General features: G+C 35.4%; 1 protein-coding gene across 3 annotated transcripts in view; it reads left to right on the top strand.

Annotated features, from left to right (window-relative positions):
- SNX16 (sorting nexin 16) overlaps positions 1–21,248 on the top strand; it is a 40,642-nt gene extending 19,394 nt beyond the window's left edge. For 2 of the 3 annotated variants that reach the window (XM_027579691.2, XM_027579700.2), the window contains 4 exons: positions 7,168–7,237; positions 16,954–17,090; positions 17,611–17,730; positions 18,866–21,248. In XM_027579691.2, coding sequence (XP_027435492.1) covers positions 7,168–7,237; positions 16,954–17,090; positions 17,611–17,730; positions 18,866–18,959 — 421 coding nt within the window. In that variant the 3' untranslated portion in view covers positions 18,960–21,248. The remainder of the gene's footprint in view (positions 1–7,167; positions 7,238–16,953; positions 17,091–17,610; positions 17,731–18,865) is intronic. The other variant, XM_027579681.2, reaches the window with a different exon arrangement.
- Positions 21,249–27,128: the final 5,880 nt, after the last annotated feature.

Here is a 27,128-nt window from a genome sequence, read left to right as displayed (position 1 = left end):
AATTTTTTCATATTACCATCCATCTATAAGGACTTCAGTGCCAAAAATTCATGTTCTAAATTCTATATGTGTTTAAAAAAAAAAAAAGTTCAGGATGGATTTGCATTAACAGCAGTTCATAGTAAAAAAAAAAAAAAAATAGTATAGAAGAATTTACATGAGGAGCAGTTGAAAAAAATGATAATATTTACCCTTTAAAAAGCAAAAGTACTTGGGGGATAAAATAGCCATCTTCACAAATTTGAAAGATTGTGATGGGGAGGAAGATTAATCAGACGATACTTCGCTTTAAAACAGTGTATCTCCAACTGGAGTGTATCTTGTTAAGGTGAAGCCCTGAATCAGCAGGTCTGGAGCGAAGAGTCTGCATTTCTAACAGGTTTCTAGGTGATGCTGATCCAAGGACCTCATTTTTAATAGCAAGACTAACATGTAAAACTAGGAATAATAGTGAGAAATTAGAGGAAGACCCTATCAGTTCAGATAAGAAAGAATTACATATTTCAGGCTATTGAATATAAAAATATTCTGCTTTTTTTTTTGAGAAAGTGAGTTTCTCTTTACCTTAAGTATTTAAAAAGGCTAAATAACCATTAGTTGTATTGAAGGGGGATTATTAAATGGGATATATTGGATTAGATGACTTCTTAGGTCTCTTCTAATGGTAAAATTCAGTAATTCTATAATCCTTGAACAAGAATACTTAAACTATTTTTAAGCATTTTCAACCTGAACTATGTTCTCACGGGAAATTTTTTTAACATATGTAAGTTGTTTTTATATATAAAGATATTATCAAGAGAGGTTAGTCTTAGTATTTTTATAACGAACGAAGAATTCAGTTATATATGCAATAGCTCATATAATGCCAACTCATGAGAACCACCACATTATTGCTAAGATTGGTCAAGTGATTTTCACCACTAATGTTAGTTTGGTAGACATTCAATTATGGACAGTTTTTAAAAATGCAATAAAGCTAAATATTTTGTATTCAGATACCTCTAAACTCCTATCTAATTAAATTGGGTGCAGAGGCCTTATGCAAAATTCGTTTTTTGGGGCTTAGTAGTGAAATAATTTTAGTCAATTACTTACCTGATTTTAATCAGTGTCTTCAATTGGAAAATGAGGTAATTGAGCTAAGTAGCTTCTAAAAGTTCCCTTTCAATTCTAAATTTCTCATATCCTATTCTTTTTATTGTACTCCTCATGAATCTTAAGGTCACACCATCAGAAACAACCAGATTTTGACCTTTTAACTCTTAAGACTTTTGATCTTGTTGCTATCCAGAGTTTACCTTCTTGTGAAAGTAGGAGTATCTGTTAAAACCTAAAATCCATCTCAAATTTGAGAATTGTAGTAGAGTGTTTGTCTGCAACAGTGGATAGAAATTTGTTCTGATGCTCTTAACAGTTGCATTAATTTTTTTTCTAATTGTATAACTCTTACAAATAAAGTCATTATTTGTGGAATACTTATTCTGTGATGTGCTAATTGGTTTGAATATGGTCTCTACAGTCCAGAAACTTCATCTACCTTTTGGTGAAGCAGACAATACTTGATACTGATAAACAGACAATACTTGGCTTGGTAAACAGACAATACTAATAATACAGTGTCATAAGTGCTGTGAAAGGGATCTCTTCAAGGTGCTATGGTAATACATATAAGAATATTGAACCTAGGGGCTCCTGGGTGACTCAGTCGCTTAAGAGACTGATTCCAGCTCAGGTCATGATCTCAGAGTCGTGAGATCGAGCCCCACATGGGGCTTTGAGCTGGGCATGGACCCTGCTTGAGATTCTCTCTCTCTCTCCCTCTCCCTCTGCTCCCCCCACCAGTTCACACACCCATTCATGCACCTGCCTGCTCACGCACCTGGCTCCCTTGCACGCACACGCACACGTGTGTTCTCTCTCTCAGTCTCTCTCTGAAAAAAAACTTTAAAAAAGAATACTGAACCTAACATGGGTAGGAAAGGGGATCTAGTCAGAAAAGACTCCATGAGGAGATAATAGATGAGCTTGAGTCACAAAGAATAAATACAAGTTAGCCAGATAAGGTGGGAAGGATGGGCCAGGAAAATAGCAGCAAGCATGAGTAGAGGTATGGAGGCATGAAATGGACATGATATACTATTTTTGAAGTGTCAGTTAGGAAAGACAGTTAAAACTGAAATGTAGGCAGGTGTTTTATGCCAACACAAAGATCTTGGCTTTGTTCCCTCTTGCTAGAGGAGGCATAGATGGGTTTTAAGCTGGGTTTGACATAAAACGTTTGTTTTTTAAGTACTCTGGATTAGAAGGAATAAAACAACATGGGGACAAAAGTGGGCTAGTAATTAGGCAAGAGATAATCAAGGTCTAAACTGGTTCCCCACTGCCTCCATATTCTACCACAGGATTCTAAATGTGAGCCCTTCAGCCTCACACCCAACCAGTCCATCTCCATTGTGACCCTCACTGTCACCAGCCTTGATCTCTGAGTCCTTATTCTCCAGGCTGTGTTTAATGTCAATTTTTTGTCAATTATTTTCTTTTAGCTGGCAGAGAAAACTGAAGAGAAATACTAACCGATATAACATTTCTGTCTGAAATCCTTGAGGAATATTTTCATGCAGTAGCCTTTTTGTGCTTAATCTGATTTTGATAGAATTGGCATCTAGTATTTTTAGTGCACTTTTTACTTAGTTCTTGATTGACCTTTTAATGAATTGTAGGCATTAGTTTTAAGGGTTTTTTTCTTTTAAAATATACATTTCAAGATGAAAGTACATTTAGCTATTAAATTACTGGGTTTTTTTTTTAAAAATTGAAATGTAAACAGATACATATCTATGAAAGAAAAAAAGTAAAATATAATAGTAAATAGAAGATGAAATTCCCTGGATGAAATAGTTTTTTAAGAAGTTCAGAAATGTAGTAAAACTCTGAAAGAAAACTTTTTTAGAGAATCAGAGGAAGAGATAAAGTTATAGGGCAAATTTGCTCGGATAAAAAAATGCTGAGGGATACCATCTGTGGTCTTCTTATCTTCAGGCAAGCTAAGTCAACAACTGATCTCAATTTTAAAATAGAGTTTTCCCAAACACACTAAAAAGCTACTCTAGGTAATAAAGGGTATAGAAAGATACAAAGTGTTTCCTTACCTTTTAATTCCAGATTATTGGATTTTTCTCTTAGTTTCTCTTTTATCCTGTTTTTCTTACTTTTATTATCATAGCCAAATGGAAGCAAAAGTATTAAAGATTGAATATGGAGGAGAGATGGGGGGCTATACTGAACCTTTCAGTGAACAAGGAGGAAAAAAAGAAAGACTTTCTTCTTAAAAATTGACTTCTAGGGGTAACAGGGTGATGGGTATTAAGGGGGGCACAGGTTGTGATGTGCACTGGGAGTTATACGTAACTAAGGCATCTTTGAACACTACATCAAAAACTAATGATGTACTATACAGTGGCTAACTGAACATAATAAAAAAAATAAAATAAAAACTTCAATTCTCTGGAAAAAAATTAACTTCTATTTAATTTATAGACCATTTAATAATAATAGGCTGGTGTTTACATTTTGTTTGAATCAGTTATTTTGCTTATAAATTATACATTGATAATATGTAGGAAATCATTGAGCAGAACCATGGCACACATAAGCAGTCAAATATTTATCAAATCTAAATAAAGTTCTCTAGTCAGTGATTCTCATGCAGAGGTAAAGGTTTCCTTTTCTAGGGGGGATAAAAAGGTATCAGAATGTCTGTGAAAGAAATTGTTTTCTCAAACATTACCATCTCCCAGAGATTCTTGTGTGTCCCTCTCCTATAGAAATAGAGTTTGAGCATATTGACTGTCTTCCTCTGCCACCTGAGTCCTGTTGAAACTGAGGAAATGTAGTGAAACCCTGAGAAAGTATTTTATAAGTCAGAGTTGTATGGCCAGTTTTAAATTTCATTCTTATGTTACAGATTAAAGAAGGTGGGGCATGGAATATGACCTTGAGCTATATTGGAAAAAAACTTAGGGAATCCATTGGATTTTGTTTGAGTAGCACTCTAGTGAGCTATATAGATCATAAAGATTTTTCTCTTTTTACTGAAGTATTAATTGATATATAATATCCCATTAGTTTCAAGTGTACATCATAGTGATTCAGTATTTTTATACATTATAAAATGATTCCCACAGAAAGTCTAGTTGCCATCTGTCACTACAGAGTTATTGCCAAGTTACTGACTATTTTCCCTATGCTATATATTAGGTGAAGGGGATTAAGAGCTACAGACTTCCAGTTGTAAAATAAATAAGTCATGGGGAGGTAATATAGATCATAAAGATGTTTAGGGAAGGAGAATGAAATAGAAAAGCCACTCCAAAAAAGATATACAGCTGGGTACATTGTCAACATCACTGTGGATCTTGGGCTAAATTTCTACTACAAGTCAAAGGTATAAAAAGAGATACATATATTCCCTTAACTACTTTGTCTCATAGCAGCAGCATTTCAATAATTAGAGTAATTTGCAAACATAAAAATGTTCCTAAAGAATGAGGAAGTCTGGGTATAAAGCTATAAGAAAACAATGTCTCACATTGAGTTATCATATACTGAAAGTATTAAAAAGAAAAAAAGACCCTTATGTAAACTTCTGTGCACTTTCCTTATCAATCTTAAAGGCTGTTCTCAGGGTTTCGTCTAGACTTTTGACCTCTCAGTCCCAAGATCAGTTTATTTCCTGTGACTCATTTTTTGCCTAATAGTTGGTTCTCTAATAATGGGAGGATAGGAGTATAAATAGCTAAACCAAAAGAATGTGTGGTGGTCCTGTTCTTCTCTGTGCTTTTAGACCAATTGCAGTGTTCTAGAGGCCGTGGTTAAAGGATACAGACAAGTTCAATGTTTTCTGAGGGAAGTGACCAGCAAGGGGAAAGGATCCAAGTGAACCATAATATAACAGAAAAGAATTTAAAGATGAAAGGCACATATTTTTGCTCGGAAGACAGATTTAAGGTCTTGCTCTACCACTTGCACTTGTATGGATCATTTTAACTCTCTGAACTTTGGTGTCATTTGTAAAATGGAAATGTAATGCCTGTCTTCACCTCACATGATTATTGTGAAAATTAAATGAAATAGGATATATGAAAGCCCTGTGTGTGAAATGTACTTTAAATTAGAAATGATAACTTTGTGGGGTGATAGAAATGTTAATTAACTTGATTGTAGTTCACATTTCACAGTGTATACTTAAATCAAGTTGTACACCTTAAATAATATACAATTTTTAATTGTCAGTTACACCTCAGTAAAACTGGGGAAAAAATGTTGGTTCCATAAGTGCAGAGACCATACAGGCTGTAAGTACACAGTAAATTTCGTTACAGGATAAAAAAAAAAGAAAATATTAGTGTATTAGTATTGCTTTGGGGGAATATAAGGTTAGAGGAACTGTAACATTCTCAACATGCTTTTAGGGTTATCAGGTGAAAAAGGACTTAGATTTGCCCTGAATGACTCAAAAGCAGAACTAAGATTCATAAGTAGAAGCTGCAGGGAGAAAAATTTTAGCTCAGTAGAAGAAATAATTCTCTAATTTTTAGTGTTTTTCAAACATAAGATGGTTTATTCTAAGAGGTGGAACATTCCCTATTCCTGGAGGTGTTTAGGTATACTCTTGGCTGAACACATGAAAAGGATAAAAAGCATACTATGGATCACATTTTTTAAAAAGCAGCTGGATCACATTTAAGATCCTTGCCATATCTATTATTTCATGATTATGAATACTCAGGTTTTTTCTTGGTTTCCCTAAATCTGTGTCCTTTATTACTTGTATTGTCAAGATGTTATCATCCACAGATTTACTCCTCTTTGTTCTGTCTTTGTGATCTTCTGGATTAATTTCTTAACACCACTCTCTATACTAATTCACATTATTTTTACTTTTGAAAGGCTTCACTGTATATTCCACCCATTTGTCTCTTCAAGACCATCCCCTGTCATCATCGACCCATCTGACCCAGTATGAACCCCAACATACATCCCCTTTTCAGCATAGGTTGACATCTATACAGTACATCAAAATATATTTTTATCCTTTTAAGTCTCCATATTTGTTCTAACATGCACACAGAGTTGCCTCTCAGTCCAAAATTGCTTTTAGAAAGGTGAGTATTTTTGTAACAAGGAAGTTAATAAGTTTTCTACTGTTTTAACCTATTTCTGATAATTGCCAAAGACAATACCATATTACAGTTGCTCCCTTGAATAACACAGCTTTGAACTGCACAGATCCTCTCATACACCAATTTTTTTACAGCATAATGCTATAAATGTATTTTCCTTATGATTTTCTAAATAACATTTTCCTTTCTCTAGCTTACTTTATTGTAAAAATGCAGTATATAATATACAATATATGGGTTAATTGACCATTTATGTTAAGGAGAAGGCTTCCAGTCAACAGTAGGCTATTAGTAGTTAACTTTTTGAAGAGTCAAAAGTTATATGCAGATTTTCAGCTACACAGGGGGTCAGCACCCCTAAACCCTGTGTGGTTGAAGGGTCAACTGTATTTCATTATTTTTAAATTTATGGTAATTCAGAAATGAGTTATTCAGTACTTTTTTCTCTTAAACTCTTCAGGGAAAATATTTATGTAAATTACTGTAATAAACATGATTGCAAGAAAAATCTTTAACTCGTTTCAGAGTAAATACTTTTCAGTTACTTTAGAAGCATCGCCTGACAATGAAACAAATAAAGTATAAATTAGAAATTGTATTTCTTCATAACAAGATAATAACATTTTTAGATTAGTTTAAATTAATAATTTTGGAAGTAATACTGTTTCTATTCATCATTTAGGTTGGTTTCCTATACCATTATTCTGACTTATATTTTATCTCCTGCAGTATGAATTTACAGTCTCTATGTTCATAAGATCTTAGAAAATGGCTTAAAATCTTTGTATCTTCTATAGATTTTATATTTGTATTTGGTTGGTTGTGTGAAAACACATAAACCAACTTGCTGCTTTTGGTATATCCCCAAAACCGACTTGCTTAAAACACTGTATATCTTCAAAGTAACTTTCACTTTCTGTCTTTGGTAAACTTATTTGTACCCCAGCTTATCTTTTTTTTTTTTTTTTCCCCCTTTGAAAAGCCTTGCAGTGAGAGAATTTCTTTGTCTGGATGATCCACCAGGCCCATTTGATAGCCTAGAAGAAAGCAGGGTAAGTGCTGTATTATATATCACATGGAAAGGGGAACAAATAACACAGTACAATAACTACATTGTTTCTTGAATGGGATAGCAAACAGCAAAATATTATAATTTCACACCATCATAGTTTTACACAGAAAGCTTTTAATGTTTGAGTCAAAGGTGTCTTTCATTGAAATACATGAAACCTAGTGCAGTGAAAAAAATAAAAGTTCATACATGTCATGCCATCGATGAAGCTCTAAAATTAAATCTTGCATTTTTTTCTCCTTATTTTTACTATTTGAAAAAAAAGAAAAAATCATACAGAAATTTATTTTACTGCATTGAAAAATGCTATTTGTATGCTGAGTTTTCTTCCATCTAAATATCAAAGTAAAGAACCTACAATTAAAATCAATTAAAATGTACCTTCAGAAGTAGAACTTATTGTCTTGTTATCAGTTCAACTCAAGCTCGATGCTCCTCAAATTACGTTAATTGACGTGTTAGAGTGGCCTATTTCTTGAAGCAATTGGCTAGATTCACAAAACAGATTTGGTAATAATAGATTAGGAAGGATTTTATGCAAGTTTTTTTCCCCAAATGTTCAATGGCATTTAAATGGAACAGATTTAATTGGTAGATTTGTAATGTTTTCAGTTAAACTGAATCTGTTCTATTAGAGTGAATGCCATAGCTTTTTGGAAATAGCTTTATTGAAGTAAAAATTTCATCCATAAAATTAGCTATTTGCTATTCCATTGTAAATGTACAATTTAATAATTTTTAGTAAATTTATAGAACTATGCCACCATCACCATAATTCAGTTTTAGAAATTCCCTTGAAAAAAATTCCTGCAAGCCGTTTTGTAATCAGTCCAACACTCCCAGCTCCAGACAACTACTGATCTGCTTTCAGTTTCTACAAATGTGCCTTTTCTGGACATTTTATGTAAATAGAGTCGTGTGTGAGTGAGTGTGTGTGTGTGTGTGTGTGTGTGTGTGTGTGTGTGTGTGTGTGATCAGTGTTCAATATACATATTTTACAAATGCAGTATGCATAACATATACAATATATAATCTTTACATCTACATTCTTTCACTTAGCATCATGTTTTTGAGGGTCAACCATGATATAGCTTCTATGAATATATAGAATATATAGCAATACTTTCTGTTGCTGCATGGTTTTTCATTGTATGCATACACCACATTTTGGTTATCTAGTCACCAGTTGGGCATTTGAATAGTTTCCAGTTTTGTGCTATTTTGAATAATGCTGCTGTGAACAATCTCATAGAGGCTTTGTGTTGACATTTGTCTTCATTCCTCTTGGATTGATCCCTAGAAATGGAAGATTTGCTTATATGGCAAATTATGTTTAACTTTTTAAAGACACTTACAAACTGTTTTTGAAGTAGCTACACCATTTTACATTCCCACCACTAGTATTTGAGAGTTGCAGTTTATCCGTGTCCTCGTAAATGTGATTTATCTGTCTTTGGAGTGTAGTCATTCTTGTGGGTGTGTAGTGGTATTGTACTATAGTTTTAATTTGCATTTCCCTAATTTTTTATGTTGGTCACTTTTTTTTAATTTGATCACTTTTTCATGTGTCTTTTAGCCATTTATATGTTTGATGAATTGTCCGTTTAAGTCTTTTGCCCCCCCCTTTTTTTTGGTTTGGCTGTTTTATTGAGTTGTAAGACTTCTTTATTTTGAATAGAAGTCCTTTATCAGATATCTGATTTGCAAATATGTTCTCCTGATCTGTATGTGTCTTTTCATCTTCTTAATGATGTCTTTTAAAGTACTAATGACTTTAATTTTAATGAAGTTCATTTTATCATTTTTTTTATGGCTTATGGTGTTGTATCATTATGAGCTCTTTATCCAGGGGCACCTGGCTGTCTCAGTCGGTAGAGCATCCAACTCTTGAACTCGGGCTCATGAGTTCAAGTTCCATGCTGGGCGTGGAACCTACGTTAAAAAAAAAAAAGAACTCTTTACCTAACACAGGATCACAAAAGTTTTCTCCTTCATTTTTATTCTAGAAGTTTTATAGTTTCAGCTCTTACATTTAGTCTGTAATCTATCCTGACCTGATAGATATTTATAAGATATGAGGTAAGGGTCTTAAGTTCCTGTAGATACCTAATTGTACCAATACCCTTTACTGTGTTGGCACCTTTATCAAAAATCAAATAAACAAAGGAATGGGTTTGTTTCTGGACTCTTAATTCTCTTCCATTGATCTAGTTACCTGTCCTTATGCCAGTACCACACAGTCTTGTTTATTATAGCTTTCTTATGGTTACTCTTTACATAGTATATCTCCCCCCCGTTTTTTTTTTTTTTTGCTTTCAGCTTGTGTCTTTCAATCTAAGGTCTGTCTCTTGTATATAGCACATAGTTGGGTCTTGGTCTTTTGTTCAGTCTGACATCTTTACCTTTTACATCTGCCATTTTGCAGTTTATTTCTATCTGTCTCATCTGTTTTGGTCCTCGTACTCCTTTACTGCCTACTATTGTGTGAAATAAATATTTTTTGTATGCCAGTTTGATTCCTCTATAGCAATTTTTACTTTTTTATTTTTTAATGGTTGCTCTAGGTATTACAGTATGCATCTTAACAGTCTACTTCAGAGTAATGCTTAATTCCAGGGAATTATAAACTTAGCTCCAATACATCTTTTGCGTCCCCCCACTTGGTGTTGCTATAATTACATATTTTTTTTAAGTAAGCTCTAGCCCCAGCACGGTCCTGAGATGAAGAGTCACATGCTCCACTGACTGAACCAGTCAGACACCCCTATTATTTATAACATATTTTAAATCTATGTCATAAACCCAGTAATACAGTGTAATAGTTATTTCTTTATACAGTCTTTTCTCTTATAAAGAAATTAAGAGAAGAAATGAGAAAAATATGTTATAAACTCTTTTATATTTATCCATATATTTACTATTTCCAGCCCTCTTCATTCCTTGCTGTGGATTGATATTATCATCTGGTATCACATTCTTTCAGCTTCAAGGCCTTCCTTCCATTAGTATTTTTTGTAAGGCAGGTCTGATGGCAACAAATTCTCAGTCTTTGTTTACTGAGAATGTTCATTTATGAAGGATAGTTTTATTGATAGTTTTTTTTCTTTCACTGCTTTGTGTCATTCCTCTGTCTTCTGGCTTCCATTGTTTCTGATGAAAAGTCAGCCTTTAATTATATTGCTTCCATGGACATGATGAGCCATTCTGCCCTTGCTACTTTCAAGACTTTTTTCTTTGACTTTCAGCAGTTTGATTATGATATATCAAGGTGTTTATCAAAATTTGGCTTCATTGAGCTTCTTGGATTTTGCAGATTAATGCTCTACGTCAGACTTAGGAAGTTGTTGGCCATTATTTCTTCAAATAATTTTTCAGTCCTTTTCTCTTACCCTTCTCCTTCTGGGATTCCCATTATCCATATGTTTGTATACTTCACATTGTAGTACATGTTTCTGAAGTACTGTTCATTTTCTTTTCAATCATTTTTCCTCTGTTCTTCAGACTGAATAATTTCTATTGATCTATGTTCAAGCTCACTGACTCATTTTTCTGTCATTTCAATTCTGCTGTTCAGCCCCTCATGTTAATTTTTCACTTCAGCTATTGTGCTTTTCAATTTCAGAATTTCTATTTGCTTTTATTATTATGATAATTATTCTATTTCTTTATTGAGTCCATACTGTGTTAATTACTGTGGCTTTATAATTTTTGAATCTGGCAAGACAAGGTTTCCCTTCCTTGTTCGTCTTCAAAATTGACTATTTGTTTTTCCATATGAATTTTAGAATCAACTTGTGAGTTTCGTGAAAGATCCTGGTGGCATTTTGTTTGGAATTATAGTACATTTATTGATTAATTTTGAAGAGGAGAGTCATTATAGAATTGAATCTTCCTATCAAGAAGATCTTTGCTTTATTTAGGTCTTTTTTAAAAGTCTTCAGTAAAGGTTAAATTTTTTCCTGAAACTTTTAGGGAAACCTGTAGAATTTATTATGTTGGGGTTTTTTAATCATAATTGGTATTTTTATGATATTCTTTTTTTTAAGATTTTATTATTTATTTGACCGAGAGAGAGAACAAATAGGGGGAGTGGCAGGCAGAGAGAGAAACAGGCTCCCCACTGATCAGGGAGCCCAATGTGGGGCTCAGTCCCAGGACCCTGAGATCATGACCTGAGCCAAAGGCAGACACTCAGTGACTGAGCCACCCAGGTGCCCCTATTATATTTTAATTTATTACTGTTCCATTATTGTTTTATATATATTTTATATGTTGCATCTTCGGTGAAATCTCTCATTAGTTTGTAGATCCTTTTAGGTTTTCTATATATATAATCCTTTCCCTTGAAATACTAACAATTGTGGTTTTCCTTTTTAATCCTTAATACTTTTCATTCATTTTCATATTTTTTTGTGCTACCTGGGATCTTTAGAGTTAAATAGAAGCAGTTATGGCAAACATCCTTTTCCTCTGTTCTGACTTTAAAGGAAATTACTCTGTTTTTCACCATTGGATATGATGTTTCCTACAAGCAGCTGGAAGTTGTGGGTTGTGTTTGTTTATATCTTTGTTTTTAGGTTAAAGAAGTTCTATTTCTACTTTGCTAGAGGTTGTGGTATGTGTATGTTATTAATACTTTTGCTGCTGTCTATAAAGATGATCATATGGGTTTTTTTAATATGATATGTCATAAATCACACTGATAGATTCTCAAATGATAAAACATTCACTTCTGGGATTAACTCATTAATTCAGCATTTTTTTAAATTGCTGGATTTGGATTATAATGATTTTATTTGAATTTTTACAATATAATTTTCCTCTCTGTTATTGTCATTGGATCTGGCATCAGGATTATACTAGTCTTACAAGTTGAGGAATAGTCTCTTTTTCTTTTCTCCAGAACCATTTGAGTAAGATCAGTATTGTTCGGTCCTTGAGTATTCATTAGAACTCACCTGTAAAACAACCTGAGTCTGATATTTTCTTTAGTTTGTTCAGTAGTTTTATGGGTAGATTACAGCTGATTAAGTTTCTTTAATGAATAGAGTTTATTCAGATTGTCTGTTTCTTTAGGGCTCAATTTTGATGTATTTTTTTTTTTAGAAAATTGGCCAATTTGTGGGCGCCTGGGTGGCTCAGATGCTTAAGCGTCTGCCTTCGGCTCAGGTCATGATCCCAGGGTCCTGGGATCGAGTCCCGCATCGGGCTCCCTGCTCCTTGGGAGCCTGCTTCTCCCTCTGCTTCTCTCTCTCTCTCTCTCTCTCCCTCTGTCTCTCATGAATAAATAAATAAAATCTTTAAAAAAAAAAAAGAAAATTGGCCAATTTGTACAGATTTTATTTTTTTTTAAGATTTATTTATTTGAGAGAGAGAGCACATGAGAGGGGGGAGGGTCAGAGGGAGAAACAGACTCCCTGCTGAGCGGGGAGCCCGATGCGGGACTCAATCCTGGGTCTCCAGGATCATGACCTGAGCTGAAGGCAGTCGCTTAACCAACTGAGCCACCCAGGCGCCCCAATTTATACAGATTTTAAAATACATTGATGTAAGGCTGTTTTCTCATGATTTTTAAAAATCTCTTAACATATCTTTAATTACCAAAAGTAGGTATATTGAATTCACTCATAATGGTTGGTTGTTAATTCTTTTTTTTTTTTTTTTGGAATTTGCTAGTTGAAATATCCCTAGTGAATCATTCCTTTTATTATTAGGTAGTGACTCTTTTTGTGCCTCAAGTTTTCCACTTGAAATGCATTGCTCTGAGATTAATAAAACTATGCCTTCTGTGAGGGAGAAAGCAGATTTGCCTGTTGCCTGAGAAATATTTTTCTATCTTTATATTTAAAGTGTGTTTCTTGGGGCACCTGGGTGGCTCAGATGGTTGGGCATCTGCCTTCAGCTTGGGTCATGATCTCCAGGTCCTGGGATTGAGCCCCACGTCAAGCCCAGCATCGAGCTCCCGGCTCATTGGGGAGTCTACTTCTCCCTCTCCCTTTGCCTCTCCCCCCTGCTCCTGCTCTTTCTTTCTCTGTATCTCTCTGTCTCAAATGAATAAATAAAATCTTTTAAAATAATAATAATAATAAAGTGTGTTTCTTGGGGAGCCTGGGTGGCTCAGTCAGTTGAGTCCGCCTTCGGCTCAGGTCATGATCTCAGGGTGCTGGAATCGAGCCCCAAGTTGGGCTCTCTGCTCAGCGGGGAGTCTGCTTCTCCTTGTGCTCTCCCTCTCTCTCTCTCTCTCAAATAAATAAATAATCTTAAAAAAAAAAGTGTGTTTCTTGTCAGCAACAGAGAAGTAAGTTTTTGGTTTTTGATACAAACAGAAAAATCTGTTTTTTAAGTGGTGAGTTTATTGTGATGTGTCCAGTAATTACCAATATATGTGTATTTATTTCTGCCATTTTATTTTGTACCTTTTATTTACCTTGCTTTTTCTCCTTTCCTTCCTTTTATATACTTAATGAGTTTCCTTTCTTCCCTTTTCCCCCTCTACTCTTGGCTTCTAAGCTCTATATTCACTGTCTTTTATTTAATGGCCATATATTGTTCTCATCAAATAATTTAGAACCAAGTTATTTACAGCCTCCCGAAAGTGAGCCATTGCTTCCTTTAATTACCTGCACACTTGTCACTTCCTTTCGTCACCATTCCTAGTTCTTTCATCTTACTCCTCCCATTGGGGCTCAGTTAACTGCTCTTAAAGTACATCGTTTAATAGTTGTTTCAGTGAATGTGTGTTGGTAATGTTTAGGTCTTTAATGTCTGAGATTTTTTAATCTTGCTCTCATTCTTGAAGTATGGTTTAACTGGGTCTAGAATTCCACCTGGATAGTCCTTCTTCTCAGTGCTTTGAGGTCTTTCCCGCTGCCTTTGCTGTAGACTGCTGCTGTGAAACATCTATTCTCAGTTCATTGTTGTCCCCTTCTAGTAAACTGTTTTTGCTTCCTAGTATTTTAGAGACCTTCTCTTTGATTTTACCATTTGCAGTTTTACTATTTTTTGTGTGGGTGGTGTTTTGTTTTGTTTTGTTTTGTTTGTCTTCGTTGGGATGCATTATTCTTCCCAAATCTGAAAATGCTAGTATTTAATCAGTTCTGAAAATTTTCTGCTGTTTTCTCACTGAGTATTGCTTCTCCTCATTCTCTCCATTCTCTATTTTAGGAACTCAATTTATAAATATTATGTGTTAGTTATTTTCCTTTTCCATCTGTCTTAACCTTTCTTTCATGTTATCTGTCTCCATCTCCCTATGTTTTATTCTTCAGTGAATAAATTCTGTAATTTTCTTAGTTCTAGCTTCCAGTTCACTCCGTTGTCTTCAGACAAGATTATTCTATTTGATACTTCCATTAAGATCGTAATAATATTGGGACACCTGGGTGGCTCAATCGGTTAAGCATCTGCCTTCAGCTCAGGTCGTGATCTCAGGGTCCTGGGACCGAGCCCTGCATCGGTCTCGCTTCTCAGCTGGGAGCCTGCTTCTCCCTCTCCATCTGCCTGACATTCCCCCTGCTTGTGCTCTCTCACTTTCTCTGTCAAATAAGTAAGTAAAATCTTTAAAAAAAATGGGGGGGGATCTTAATAATATTGACTGTACTTTTCATGTCGACATTCTTTTATTTTATCTCAGATATAGTTGATTTTTTTTTAAGATTTTTTATTTATTTATTGAGAGAGAGAGGGAAGAAGGTAGAGGGAGAGGCAGACTCCCTGCTGAGCAGGGAGCCCGATGCGGGACTCGATCCCGGGACTCCAGGATCATGACCTGAGCTGAAGGCAGTCGCTTAACCAACTGAGCCACCCAGGCACCCAGTATACTTGATATTTTTTAATAGTGGCTTTAAAAATATATTTTCACGTCGTTCTACATGTTCATATTTTATAATCTTTCTCTAGTAATATGCTATTTGAAGTTTATGGAATTCTAATCCTTCTTTTCAGTGGACGATATCCTAATGTGTTTTGTAATTTTGAATTATAAATTTACTTTGATTATAACTTTGTCTCCAGGAACACTGAACAGCCAAAGTTGAGGGTACATCCTTCCATAGAAGTTTGTTTGCTTCTGCAGAGATACCTTTAGTATCATTGATCCTGGACCATTTTTATACTATTTTCTAAGCTTGGGTATTTCTGACTAATTGTGATAGTATAAATTCAATCCAAAGTCCACATGAGGCATTAGCCCATGGTTAGAGATTCTTCCGGGAAGACTTTACCTCTCCCATGTAGAGGCCAGGATGAGACAAACATTCTTCCTTGATGTATTCCTATGTTGATGAGTGACTTTTATTAATGGCTTAGCTCTTTAGAGTCCTTACTTTATTCCTGGGTATCTCATTTTTCTTGTCACTAGCCTTTAAAATGTGCCTGACTCATCTCTTGTTCCCTCTTGGTGTTTTAAAGTTCAAAGTTACCAAAAAGAAACCTCTCATCACTCCTCCTTTGCCCCCTACCCAAAGCTGTCAGTACACATGCTGGTGGCACTTGTTTTCATTTCTCTTCATTTTTGTTCCCTGAGACTTACCTCTATTTCTTGCCCACATAGCTGTTTTAAAAGTTGGGTTTTTTAGCTAGGTGTTTTATAGCCAGAGGCCTTAGTTTGTCTGGTCACCCATACTGTTCTCAATGGAAGTTATGTGTGGTTCATTTATTTTGTTTTTCTGTGTTCCTAGGTTCTATTTGCATGATAGTTGAACACTGTTCAGTTTTTTTCATAATGTGAATATACCCAGATTTTTATATTTGGAAATGTTTATAAGGTTCATCTTATGTCATTAGGTAAAAAGCAAGCTGCAGAATGATATGTATTATATACTTCCATCTATATAAAGACAAATATTTGAGAAACTGAAAGTAATTCAGTTGGGTGGAACATGGGGTTATGCAGAGGACCAGAGGAAAGGAAAGGTAAATACAGCAAGCTATGAAGTTGGGGTAAAAGGCATATGTCACATCATAAGGTACTTCATTTGCCAAGGTAAGATATTTGGCCTTATTATTTAGGCAGTATTAAATCATAGGTAACATGATCAGATCTATTTGTAAGAAAGCCAACTTAGATTGCCAAAGTAAACATGGGTAAGCCAGTTAGTTTACTGGTGATGTAGTTTGGTTAAGAACTGAAGACTGTAGAAATGAGAACAAATGACAAAAACCCAAGAGGTATTGATGAGGCAGTAGGGGATGAGGGGAAGGGAAAGGTGGAAAGTCTTAGTTATCCTTGGGCCATAGAAATTAAGGAAATGGACTGATCTAAGATGCCTGCCTGGTGGCTTTGATGATGAGGTAGTAGAATAGATATTCCCTTGTGAACACTATTTGACTTGCCATTGGTACATCTAATTGAAGAGGAACAGTAGATATATGAATGATGTCTATGCACTCAGGAAAGGTTGAGGGCTGGAGATTAACAACAACAACCACAACAAACACATTGGAGGATGATCGCATATAGTAGAGATGAGAGCTGAAGTGTTAACAGTAAGTGCAATTGCCCAGGGATGACATATAGAGCAAGAGAATATATAACCAAGGGCAAAACTTTGATGAATGCCCACATGCAAAGAACAAATTGTTGAGGCTGCATACATACTATTTTGATTATGTTCCTTAACTCTTCAAATAAATGCTCTTGAGGACGATACTGCATAAGTAGTTAATTTTTTTTTGCATTTTTTGTTTGTTTTTAAGGCTTTCTGTGAAACTTTAGAAGAGACAAACTACCGTTTTCAAAAAGAACTACTTGAAAAACAGAAAGAGGTGGAATCACTGAAGAAACTGCTAAATGAAAAGCAACTTCGTATAGAAACTCTAGAGAGCAGAATCAGGTGTATTGTGATACTTGCATTTTTAGACTTACTCATTAAACTGTTACTACTCTGGGCTAAATGCCCTTTGCATTTTAATATGACTTAGGAAATTTCCAATTCCAAAAGTCTTAGACTCTTGGTGTACCTTTTTTGTAGATTAGGAAAATTGCCTTTTGATGATTTATTTAGAAGGTTGAACATTTGAAGGATAGGAAACATCAGAAATATAAGCCTCTAGCTGTTCAAGATAAACATTATTCATTTTAACCTGTTTAAATGGTATCTTTGTTTCTAGGCATTTCTGCCAACTTTTCACATATGAAAGTTGTAGTTTACGTTCTTGTCAGCATACATTGAATTGATATTAAAATCATTTTACATTAATCATAAGTACTAATTTCTCTGCTGACTCCCAGAGTCAGCAATCTAGTAGCCATATTAAGAATAGCTAGACTACTACAGTTACATGTATTCACAAAAATAAACCAATACATACTTTATTTGTAGAAAATAACTTGTTGCTCTAATTTGGTTTTAGAACATTGTCTTTAGAACCTGAAGAATCACTGCACATGTCAGAAACAGAAGGTGGACACATCCCAAAGGTGGAGTCCTCCACACTTGAGGTTGATCAAGATGTTTTGCATGAAGAATCTAGGTAAATAATATTTGGTTTATTATAGCCTAATCATCTGAATAATTAGAGGGAAATAGTCAATAACACTCTAGAGAGTGTTTTTTTGTGTGAACTCAGTGTCATTCTATCGGGAATCTGCTGAGCAAATAAAGACTATAGATATTGTAGGCTCTCCCTAAAAATGAGTCTTTGTCATCTAGGCTGTAAACATTATTACTTACTTTGAAGATATGTCTAAATTAACCATTCAGTTAATTCCTTAATTTTGTAAAGCTTGACAAATTAATCTCCCTCAGTCTTTTTCCATTCAAAAAGTAGGATAGTGTAATAGCAACAAGCCTGCCTACCTAACAGGAATGATGAAAAGATAGTATATTTGAAAGCACATAGAATATTTATTACCTATAAATCCAGAGTCATTATTAATACTTTAGTGGTAGCAGCTAAGCTATAATTATGAGAACAGATTTATGTTGGTAAAGGTCATTATAAACTGGATTTTTAGTGATAAATGGTAGTTGGGAGAGCTGAAAGAGTTAAAAATATATCTCCAAAGGTGTTGTCGGGTAATGACAACTTAAAAATATAAAATTTCTTGGAGCGCCTGGGTGGCTCAGTCGGTTAAGCGGCTGCTTTTGGCTTGGGTCATGATCCCGGGGTCCTGGGATCAAGCCCCGTGTTGGGCTCCCTTCTCAGTGGGGAGCCTGCTTCTCCCTCTCCCGCTCCCCCTACTTGTGGTCTCTCTCTCTCTGTCAAATAAATAAATAAAATCGTTAAAAATATCTATATAGGGGCACCTGGGTGGCTCAGTTGGTTAAGCGGCTGCCTTCGGCTCAGGTCATGATCCTGGGGTCCTGGGATCGAGCCCCACGTCTGGCTCCCTGCTCAGCGGAGAGCCTGCTTCTCCCTCTCCCTCTGCCTGCCACTCTGCCTACTTGTGCTATCTCTCTATCTCTCTGTCAAATAAATAAAAAAATAAATAAAAATAAAAATATACAAAATTTCTGATCAAATATTTAAATATTCTTTTCCATTAAATATTTTCCCATTAATATTTAAATAATCTCTACATTAGATTAAAAAATTTTAAAGGTAATAGCGAAGTGAAATAGCATGTATCTTATCTCTTCGTTGACATCTTTCTCTTTTCTTGCAGAACTGATGATAAGCCATGCTTAAGTTTTAGTGAACCTGAAAATTCTGTATCGGACATAGAAGTTGCAGAAGTGGCATACAATGCAGAAGACTAATACATGACAAGCAGTTCCTTCCATGTATATGTTTAAGCAAATTTAGAATAGAGTGGCAAATATTTAAAAAGAAAAAAGACTGAAGCATTTACAGAAAACAAAGATTGCACATGTATTAAAGTTTACATAAAGAAAAGTTTTTTTAAGTTTTTGGGATAGAAATGTATTCACTGCTGCTTTAAATTGCCTTTTATCCAACCTTTGTATTTGATACACTAAAAAAAAAATCTAATTAGAGTTCTGTTACCAAGACTCAATTCTTAAATAATGTGCATAAGTTATTTTGGTATTTTGCCATATATTGCTCCAAACGAATATGTGTGTGAGCCCTCTTGTGTGTGGTGTGCGTGTTTGTGTTTGTGTTTAAAATGCCAATTTTATCAGTTAAATGGACATTAAATGCATGTTACTATCTGGTTGATATATACTTCTTTTTATCTCTGACATAATGTATTTTCATTAGTGGTTTAAATCAGTGGTAAAGATGAATTAAGTTTTAAATATTGACACGTTTACCATTTGTAAATAAAAATTGCCTGTTTGCAATGTTATTGCTATTTAAAAAAAAGAAAACTTTCTAATACCAAAGGAAAACTATTACAGAGAGCTATAGTAACATATAATAATGTAGCTAAAGTGATAAAATAGCCTTGTTTTTAAAAGCTGATTCATTATCAGAGTGCTATAGTAAGTGTCTAGTTTATTGTAATATGTTGTACTTGTTTATTTTCCACATATCTTTATCTCAAATCTCTACCTGTAGAATCAGTGAGTTGTCCTCTTTTGGAATACTACCTCTTTTTGCTAATCAAGGTATACTCTTTTGAAAATAAAGATTCTAAGCAAATAGGGAGTTATACAAAAAAATACAAAATAAAAAGCCATATATACTATAAAGTTCCTTAACTACATTGACTCCTGGGATTGCATTTTTATTTCTGTATATGTGAATATGTTGCTATAATGTATTAAGGCTGATTTTCCTTTTAATATATTTAGCCAAGTGATGCACTTTATGATAATTAAACTCCTTTGTGCCAAGTTTAATTGGTGAATTTCTTTAGTAAGTGGAGTTAAGAAAAAGAATTATGTAGTGCCTTCACTATTTCACTTTTATACCAGTCTGCTAGGGTCTGTGAGTCAGCTTTATGAAAAAGTGTTTATTTCAGATTTGCTTATATTTGTTGAAAGTGCCTTGTTTCATTTTTACTATATGAAGTTACTCATTTATTTTCTATTTCCACTGCTTTGCATATTGCTGTTAATAAGTGTTGTTATCCTACTAGCATTTTGAAATCCTGGTTGGTATATTGAACTGCATGTGCTTTCTAAAAGCTGAGGGAAACTTACTGGGAAAATAGAATAACAATCTCCAGTTTTGTTTTCTTCACTATCTAAAAGTTTATCAGTATCTTGATGTACATATTAAAATGTTAAAATTCTATTTATGTAGATTAGAAGATCAAGTGGCTGTTGTCAACTTTTGATCTAAAAAGGAAACTGCTTCTTACCAAAGTACCAAAAATTTTAAAAGCCTTTGTCAAAATGCACATGTTCTCAGAGTATTTTCCACAAAGTATACAAGAAGTGTGTTTACTATCCTGGGAGATAGGAAGAATATAATAAACTATTCTCTTTGTTCATTTCAAAATATTCTAGACTTAAAAAGGCTTACAAAGAACAATCATTTAAATTAATATAATTTTTAGTCTAATGACAAGATGATATTTGCTAAATTCCAGATATTATAGTGCTACGTACATGTCTGTTTTAAAGTGAACCATACACTTTCAAAATCTGGCCTTTCAGAAGATTGTATGTAAAGTTTGGGATGGGTGAAGAAAACCTCTTTTAATTAAATAAAACACTATTTATATTTAGAATTTACTTTTTTTACTTTTATGAGATTTTATTCCCAGTACTATATTCATTTAATAAATTATTTTTTCAGTGTAGCAGTAGCTGTGCTGTTTAGATCTTGAATATCATTTTTCCCTTCAATTTCAGTGTTCTCTCTATCCCTTGTAATTATTTGTAAATTTCATTGTACTTAACTGCATTTCACAGATGTGGAATGACTGTGATTTTTTTTAGGTTTACATTTTATATTACTGATCATTTTAAGTCTTTGTGAATAGGTGCAGTGTACTTCAAATGTAACCAAAATTAATAAAAAAAATTGAACATAATTCAAACAGGAAACACTTTTGTGAATAATCTTTTAACTTAACCTTTTAAAAATTAAGTTCATGTGTAGGTAGTAAAACCATAAACCAGCATTTTAAAATGTGCTTTATTTGTCTACTATTCTGAGAGTAGACATTTAAAGCACATTTATTTAGAAAACCCTGTTCCTCAGATAAACAGTCTATGTAGTCTACTTCAACTATTTGTGGTATTAGAAGGGAATAGTGGTCTTAGGTCTAAAAATAATTTGTGTAGTTTTGAAATGGGTTTTCTTACAGGAATAGAGGAGTTTGAGGATTATGTTAAAAACAAGTCTGTATTCTCAACCAGTAAAGAGAGGCGTCTAAATTGTATCCTCTGGGAGATTTTCAAAGAGCTACATATTTGATCCACATTTTAGTTCTTCCAAAAGATAATAGAATTATGTTTACTGCATTGCACTTTGCTTCTGTGCGGCTGGCTTCTACTAGCAAAACAATCATCAGAACTTGGATTTTCAACACGTGGGTTTTTAAGCTGCTATACCACACTCTGCCCTTTATGAGGACTCATGAGAGAAAATTCTCTTAGGTTTCAGCAGCAGGAAAACCAGTGCTTTTCTTAAAGAATTGATTTGTTTTTATCTTAAAGACTCTATTACTGTCTTTCTCTTTTTTGATTTGTTTTTTTTTTGTTTTTTTGGGCAGCCTTAAGCCAAATTGTAGTTTGCCTGTAGCTTCCATATAGAACCTTAGGAGTTGTACTTTTGTGTAGTAAACATGACTTTATTTTTCTTATTTTCTCAACCCCAATTTTCCTCCCTATTTAAGATCTTCAATTAGAACAGATGTATTTTTGTTCTGATTAAAGTCTCAGAATTGAATGATATTTTAGACTACATTAGGTAAGAACTTGTCAAGGCCTGTACTAACACAATTACTGCACCATTAAGGATGGCAGTAATAACACAAAGCTAAATTATTCTTCCCTTTAAAAGATGTTCTTAAGTAGGACCAATGAATATGGAACGCAAACTTAGAAATGCTAGCTAGTGGTAAGCTATGTTCTTGGTCAAAACACAATATTGATAAACTCTGTTTATGGTTTTAACCATAGCCTCAAATTAGAAGACCCCACTTACCACTTCCCTGTGTATCACTTACAGAAAAGTACAATAATGTCATTAGCTCCACACAAAACAATAATAAACAATACGGCTAATGTATACTCAATAGCTAAAGTTAGTGTTTTATTGTAATAGATACAGATAAGACTTGGTATAGACTTTGCTCTAATGAAATGTTTGCAACCTAGCTAATTGTAATCAAAGAAGTATTAGTGAAATGCTGGCTCAAGTTCTTTGCTAACGTGAAATGAAAAGCCCACGTTGGGGTGATTAAGCCCATATCTGGAGGATTATTAGTATTAGCTCGTCTGCCAGTCCAGTTTTCCAGTAACCCTCTATAGCAAATACCACCATTCATTGACTAACCCAAAAGTTTCTTTACCCCCTCCAGAATAGGAATGTGATAAACCAAATAAGTCATTTTTCTCAGCTCCCCTTGCAACTAGGTCTGAGCCTGTGACACGATTATGGCCAGTGAGATGGATAGAAGTATGCTGATAGCTTCTGGGAAATCACTCGCTTTTCCTGTAAGAGGGTAAGTTTGCTGCTCTTACAGCCTCTCCCCCTTCCTCTTGTTTTGATCTCAGGTAATGTGCAGGGGTACTCTGGAAACCATCTTGCAAATAGGATGTGTGACAAGTATGAGGGAAGAGCAAGGGAATCAGAGACTAGCCACCTGTGAAACCACTAAAAAAATTTTTTTTTTGTTAATTGTACCAAGATAAATTAAAAATAAAGATAATTTTTAATTTGAATTATAGGTTTAACCTTAGGGGTAAAATGCTTTTCAAACAAAGACTTCTACCTGTGATGATATTGTATATTTTGTTAGTAAAGAAAAATGATCAAAGGAGAAACACTTTTTTTCTTGAAAGCTAAAAGAGAACCATCTATTAGACCTATCAAAGATCGCTTACCAACAGAAATTTATTTTCTCACAGCTCTTGAGGCTGAGTGCCAAGATCAAGGTACCAGCAGAGCTGGTGTCTGGTGAGGACACTCTGGGTTACAGAGAACAAGCTCTCTGGTATCTCTCATAAGGACATTAGTCCTGTTGGATCAGGACCCCACCTTTAGAAGTCATTTAACCTTAATCACTTCCTTGGAGGCCCCATTTCCAAATACATTCACACGAGGGGGTTAGGGCTTCAACACATGAATTTGAGGGAGGCATAAACATTCACATAACAGTATAGGATAGATCATTTAAATGCTTACAAAGATATTTCTCAGTTCAAAAGATTAAAGTAGATATCCTGTTCTTTCATTTGTCCATTGAACAAACGTTGACCATCTACCATGTGTCAGCTCTGGGTTATAAAAATTGTTAAGCACATGAGCCCTTCAAGGACTTCAGACCAATACAGCTTTTTATACAGGCTGGTCTGTACATTGTGCAGCATTGTGGCAAGTGTGGTGGTAATTGTGGTATTTGTGATGAATTACGGGAATGAGAAGGCTGGAAAGAAGGGCAGATATTGGTCAGCAGTAGAAGTGTAGAGCTTCAGCTGCTGCTTAAAAGTAGAAAGGCATGCCAAGCAGAAGAGTCCGCTTCAGCCTGTGCAAGTGGCAAGGACCATTATTCTCCCTAATTCTTTTTCCCCAGTCCGATATATCAATTCTAGCTCCAAAGTAGAAGCCCGCTTCCCGGCTGTGATAGGCTGAAGAGGGAGGCAGGAACCACACTGCATACCTTAAACATTTTATTTTAACTTAATGCACATATATTCATTTGCCAAAGCTCAAATGGAGATACAAAGCCCTTCTTTGGCATGGTTTTACTGATGAGTGCTTCTGATTTTCTCTCTTGCTAAGCCATATCCCTAATTCATTTTCTGATTCCTAGCTTTAGTTTCTGTACAGTGAAGGCATAAGATGTGTATGAAGGAATCTATGGCAGAAGGCACAATTTTTACCGTTTTTTTCCTCAATCCTCTACTGCTATCTTGCCTACACTTTTACCAAGTCTTTCCAAACTGACCTAGTTTTCCCTAGAATTGATCATTTGTTCTCATATTTCATTGTTTTATATAATATTAATAACCTTATTTAAAATTTAATTTTAGGGGCACCTGAGTGGATCAGTCAGTTAAGCGTCTGCCTTCGGCTCAGGTCATGATCTCAGGGTCCTGGGATAGAGTCTTGCATCAGGCTCCCTGCTCAGCGGGGAGTCTGCTTCTCCCTCTCCTGCCTCTCTCCCTGCTTGTGTGCCCTCTTTCTCTCTCTCTGTCTCTCTGTCTCAAATAATAAAATCTTAAAAATAAAATAAGCTAAAATTTAATTTTAAATATAGCTAGCATGCACAAATTTGGAAGCCAACAGGTGCTTGGAAATCACACAGTTCTCCTGGGAAGAAAGAGGAGTGTGCAGGTGTTCTAAGAAGAAACCAACTAGCCACAAGCATTCAGGGTGTCCTGGGTGTCAGCACATTTTATATAGAAGATGCCGAACTTCGGCAGGTCAGTTATGAATTGATCACCAGGATCTCCCTTCCCTGCATCCACCTTCCCCCCACTATAATCGTCTCCTATGGCAGCCATGGTTTTCTTTTTGAAAAACATAAATCACAGCATTTTTTTCTCTATTTAAAAACTTTCAAAGGTTTCTCATCATATTTAATATTACAGCATTCAGACTTACATGGCCTTCAAACATGATTTCACTCTGCCAATTACTCTCCTTAATGGCAGTGCACACGGCCCCTTTTCTGTTCCTTGAGTCTATTAAGGTCTTCTTCCTCCTAACCTGGCCATATCTCCTGTCTACAGTGCTCCTCCCAGAATCCTGGCAGGCTCTTCTCTTAAGTCAGATTAAATATTACCTCTGTAGGCAACCTAAAATAGTTCAAAGCAATCACCTCCATCTTAGATTTCTTTTTTTTTAAGATGTTATTTATTTTAGAAAGAGAGCACGAGCAGGGAGAGGAGGAGAGGGGAAGGGAGACGGAGGCGGGGAAAGAAGCTCAAGCAGACTCTGTACTGAGTGCAGAGCCCCAGGTGGGGCTCCATCTCACAGCCCTGAGGTCATGACCTGAGTCAAAACCAAGAGTTGGTCACTTAACCAACTAAGCAACCCACTCGCCCCTTAGATTTCTTACTTTTTTACCTACCTCCCCAGTGCATCCCAAAAAGCAAGGCTTTGTCTTTTGGGGTCATGACCCCAGGGTCCTGGGATCGAGCTCCACATCAGGCTCCCTTTCTCCTCTAATCCTTGCTCTCCTCCATCACCACCAAGCTTAGGGGAAGATCTGGCACATAGTAAGCGCTCAAAAGTACTCTGAATGAGGGCACCTGGGTGGCTCAGTCGGTTGGGCGACTGCCTTCGGCTCAGGTCATGATCCTGGAGTCCCGGGATCGACTCCCGCATCGGGCTCCCTGCTCAGCAGGGAGTCTGCTTCCCCCTCTGACCCTCCCCCCTCTCATATGCTCTCTCTCTCTCATTCTCTCTCAAATAAATGAAATCTTTAATAAAAAATTTTTTTTAAAAAGTACTTATTGAATGATTAAGATAGAGGGCTAAATTACGGAAATATTAGAGAAAATAGAGGTATTTGAAATAAAATTGAGTCTTGGGGATTGATACTCTGTGGGTAGATTGATATGCTACTAACTGAGGAAGAGAAAGACAACAGTGAGATTTAGGGAGGCAGGTGGTAGATTGGGACATGCTGGATTTGAAATACTATAGGCAATCCAAGGCAGTTGGATACAACCATCCAGAAATTGGGGAAGGCCTTATAGAACTCAAATCAGATTAATTAGGAGATATTACCCGTTTTGTTCTTCATCTCCCTTGTCCATAATACAGTGGTATAAAACCTATTAGGGACTCCTACATTAGCAGTACTGAAATGAAGAAGACCCACAGTGCATGACTTCATGTGTACTATGGTGACAAGTGTCATGGAGATATGTCTGATGGGCCCAGGTGTCTCATTCAGTTAATTTGTTTTTCATTCCATAAGTAATTTGTTATCAGAGAAGATTATGCTTTTCTTCTTCCTGTAGAGGAGATGCAATAATAGCACAATATCACAGAGTTTGTCTTTTTTTGTTTAATATTTAGTAATTCTTTTTTAGATTTATTTATTTATTTATTTGACAGAGAGAGACACAGGAAGAGAGAGAACACAAGCATGGGGAGAAGGAGAGAGAGAGAAGCAGGCTTCCCGCCGAGCAGGGAGCCCGATGTGGGACTCGATCCCAGGACCCTGGGATCATGACCTGAGCCGAAGGCAGACGCTTAATGACTGAGCCACCCAGGCGCCCTACCCTATATTTTATTTATTTTTTAAAGATTTATTGATTTATTTTAGAGAGAGTGCGAGGGGGGAGGGGCAGAGAGAGAGGGAGAGAGAATCTCCAGCAGACTCCCCACTGAGTGCAGAGCCCAACACAGGGCTCAGTCTCACAACCCATGAGATCATGACCTGAACCAAAACCAAGAGTCGGACGCTCCACCAACTGAGCCACCCAGGGGCCCTATACCCTATATTTTTAAATTTGGAAGACTCGAATAGGCTTTATCTGGTTTACAAATGGTTTATGTTCTAACCACATTTCCAAGTGCTGCATTCGATAAATGGCAGCTTATCAAACTAAACTTAAAATGACATTTAGATTAATCTATACTATCCTGGAAATTTGTATAATGTTTGCAATGGGACAGAATGGTTTTGAACTGGTAATTAAATCATAATGTAATGACATACTTATCTAGACACACGGGGCTTGAGGGAAGCAGTTTAATTAGTGATGAAAAGTAAGTAGAAATTTCTGTAAAGAATCTAATGGGAGATTGCAAAGTGAGCCAGGCCAAACACAAAGAGATGATGCAGTTTTGAAGTCTGCTTAAAAAGGGACAACTCTGACCACTTC

The sequence above is a fragment of the Zalophus californianus genome, chromosome 4 (assembly GCF_009762305.2).
Source record: "Zalophus californianus isolate mZalCal1 chromosome 4, mZalCal1.pri.v2, whole genome shotgun sequence".
Taxonomy (NCBI): Eukaryota; Metazoa; Chordata; class Mammalia; order Carnivora; family Otariidae; genus Zalophus; species Zalophus californianus.
This window is presented reverse-complemented; position numbering and strand designations above follow the sequence as displayed.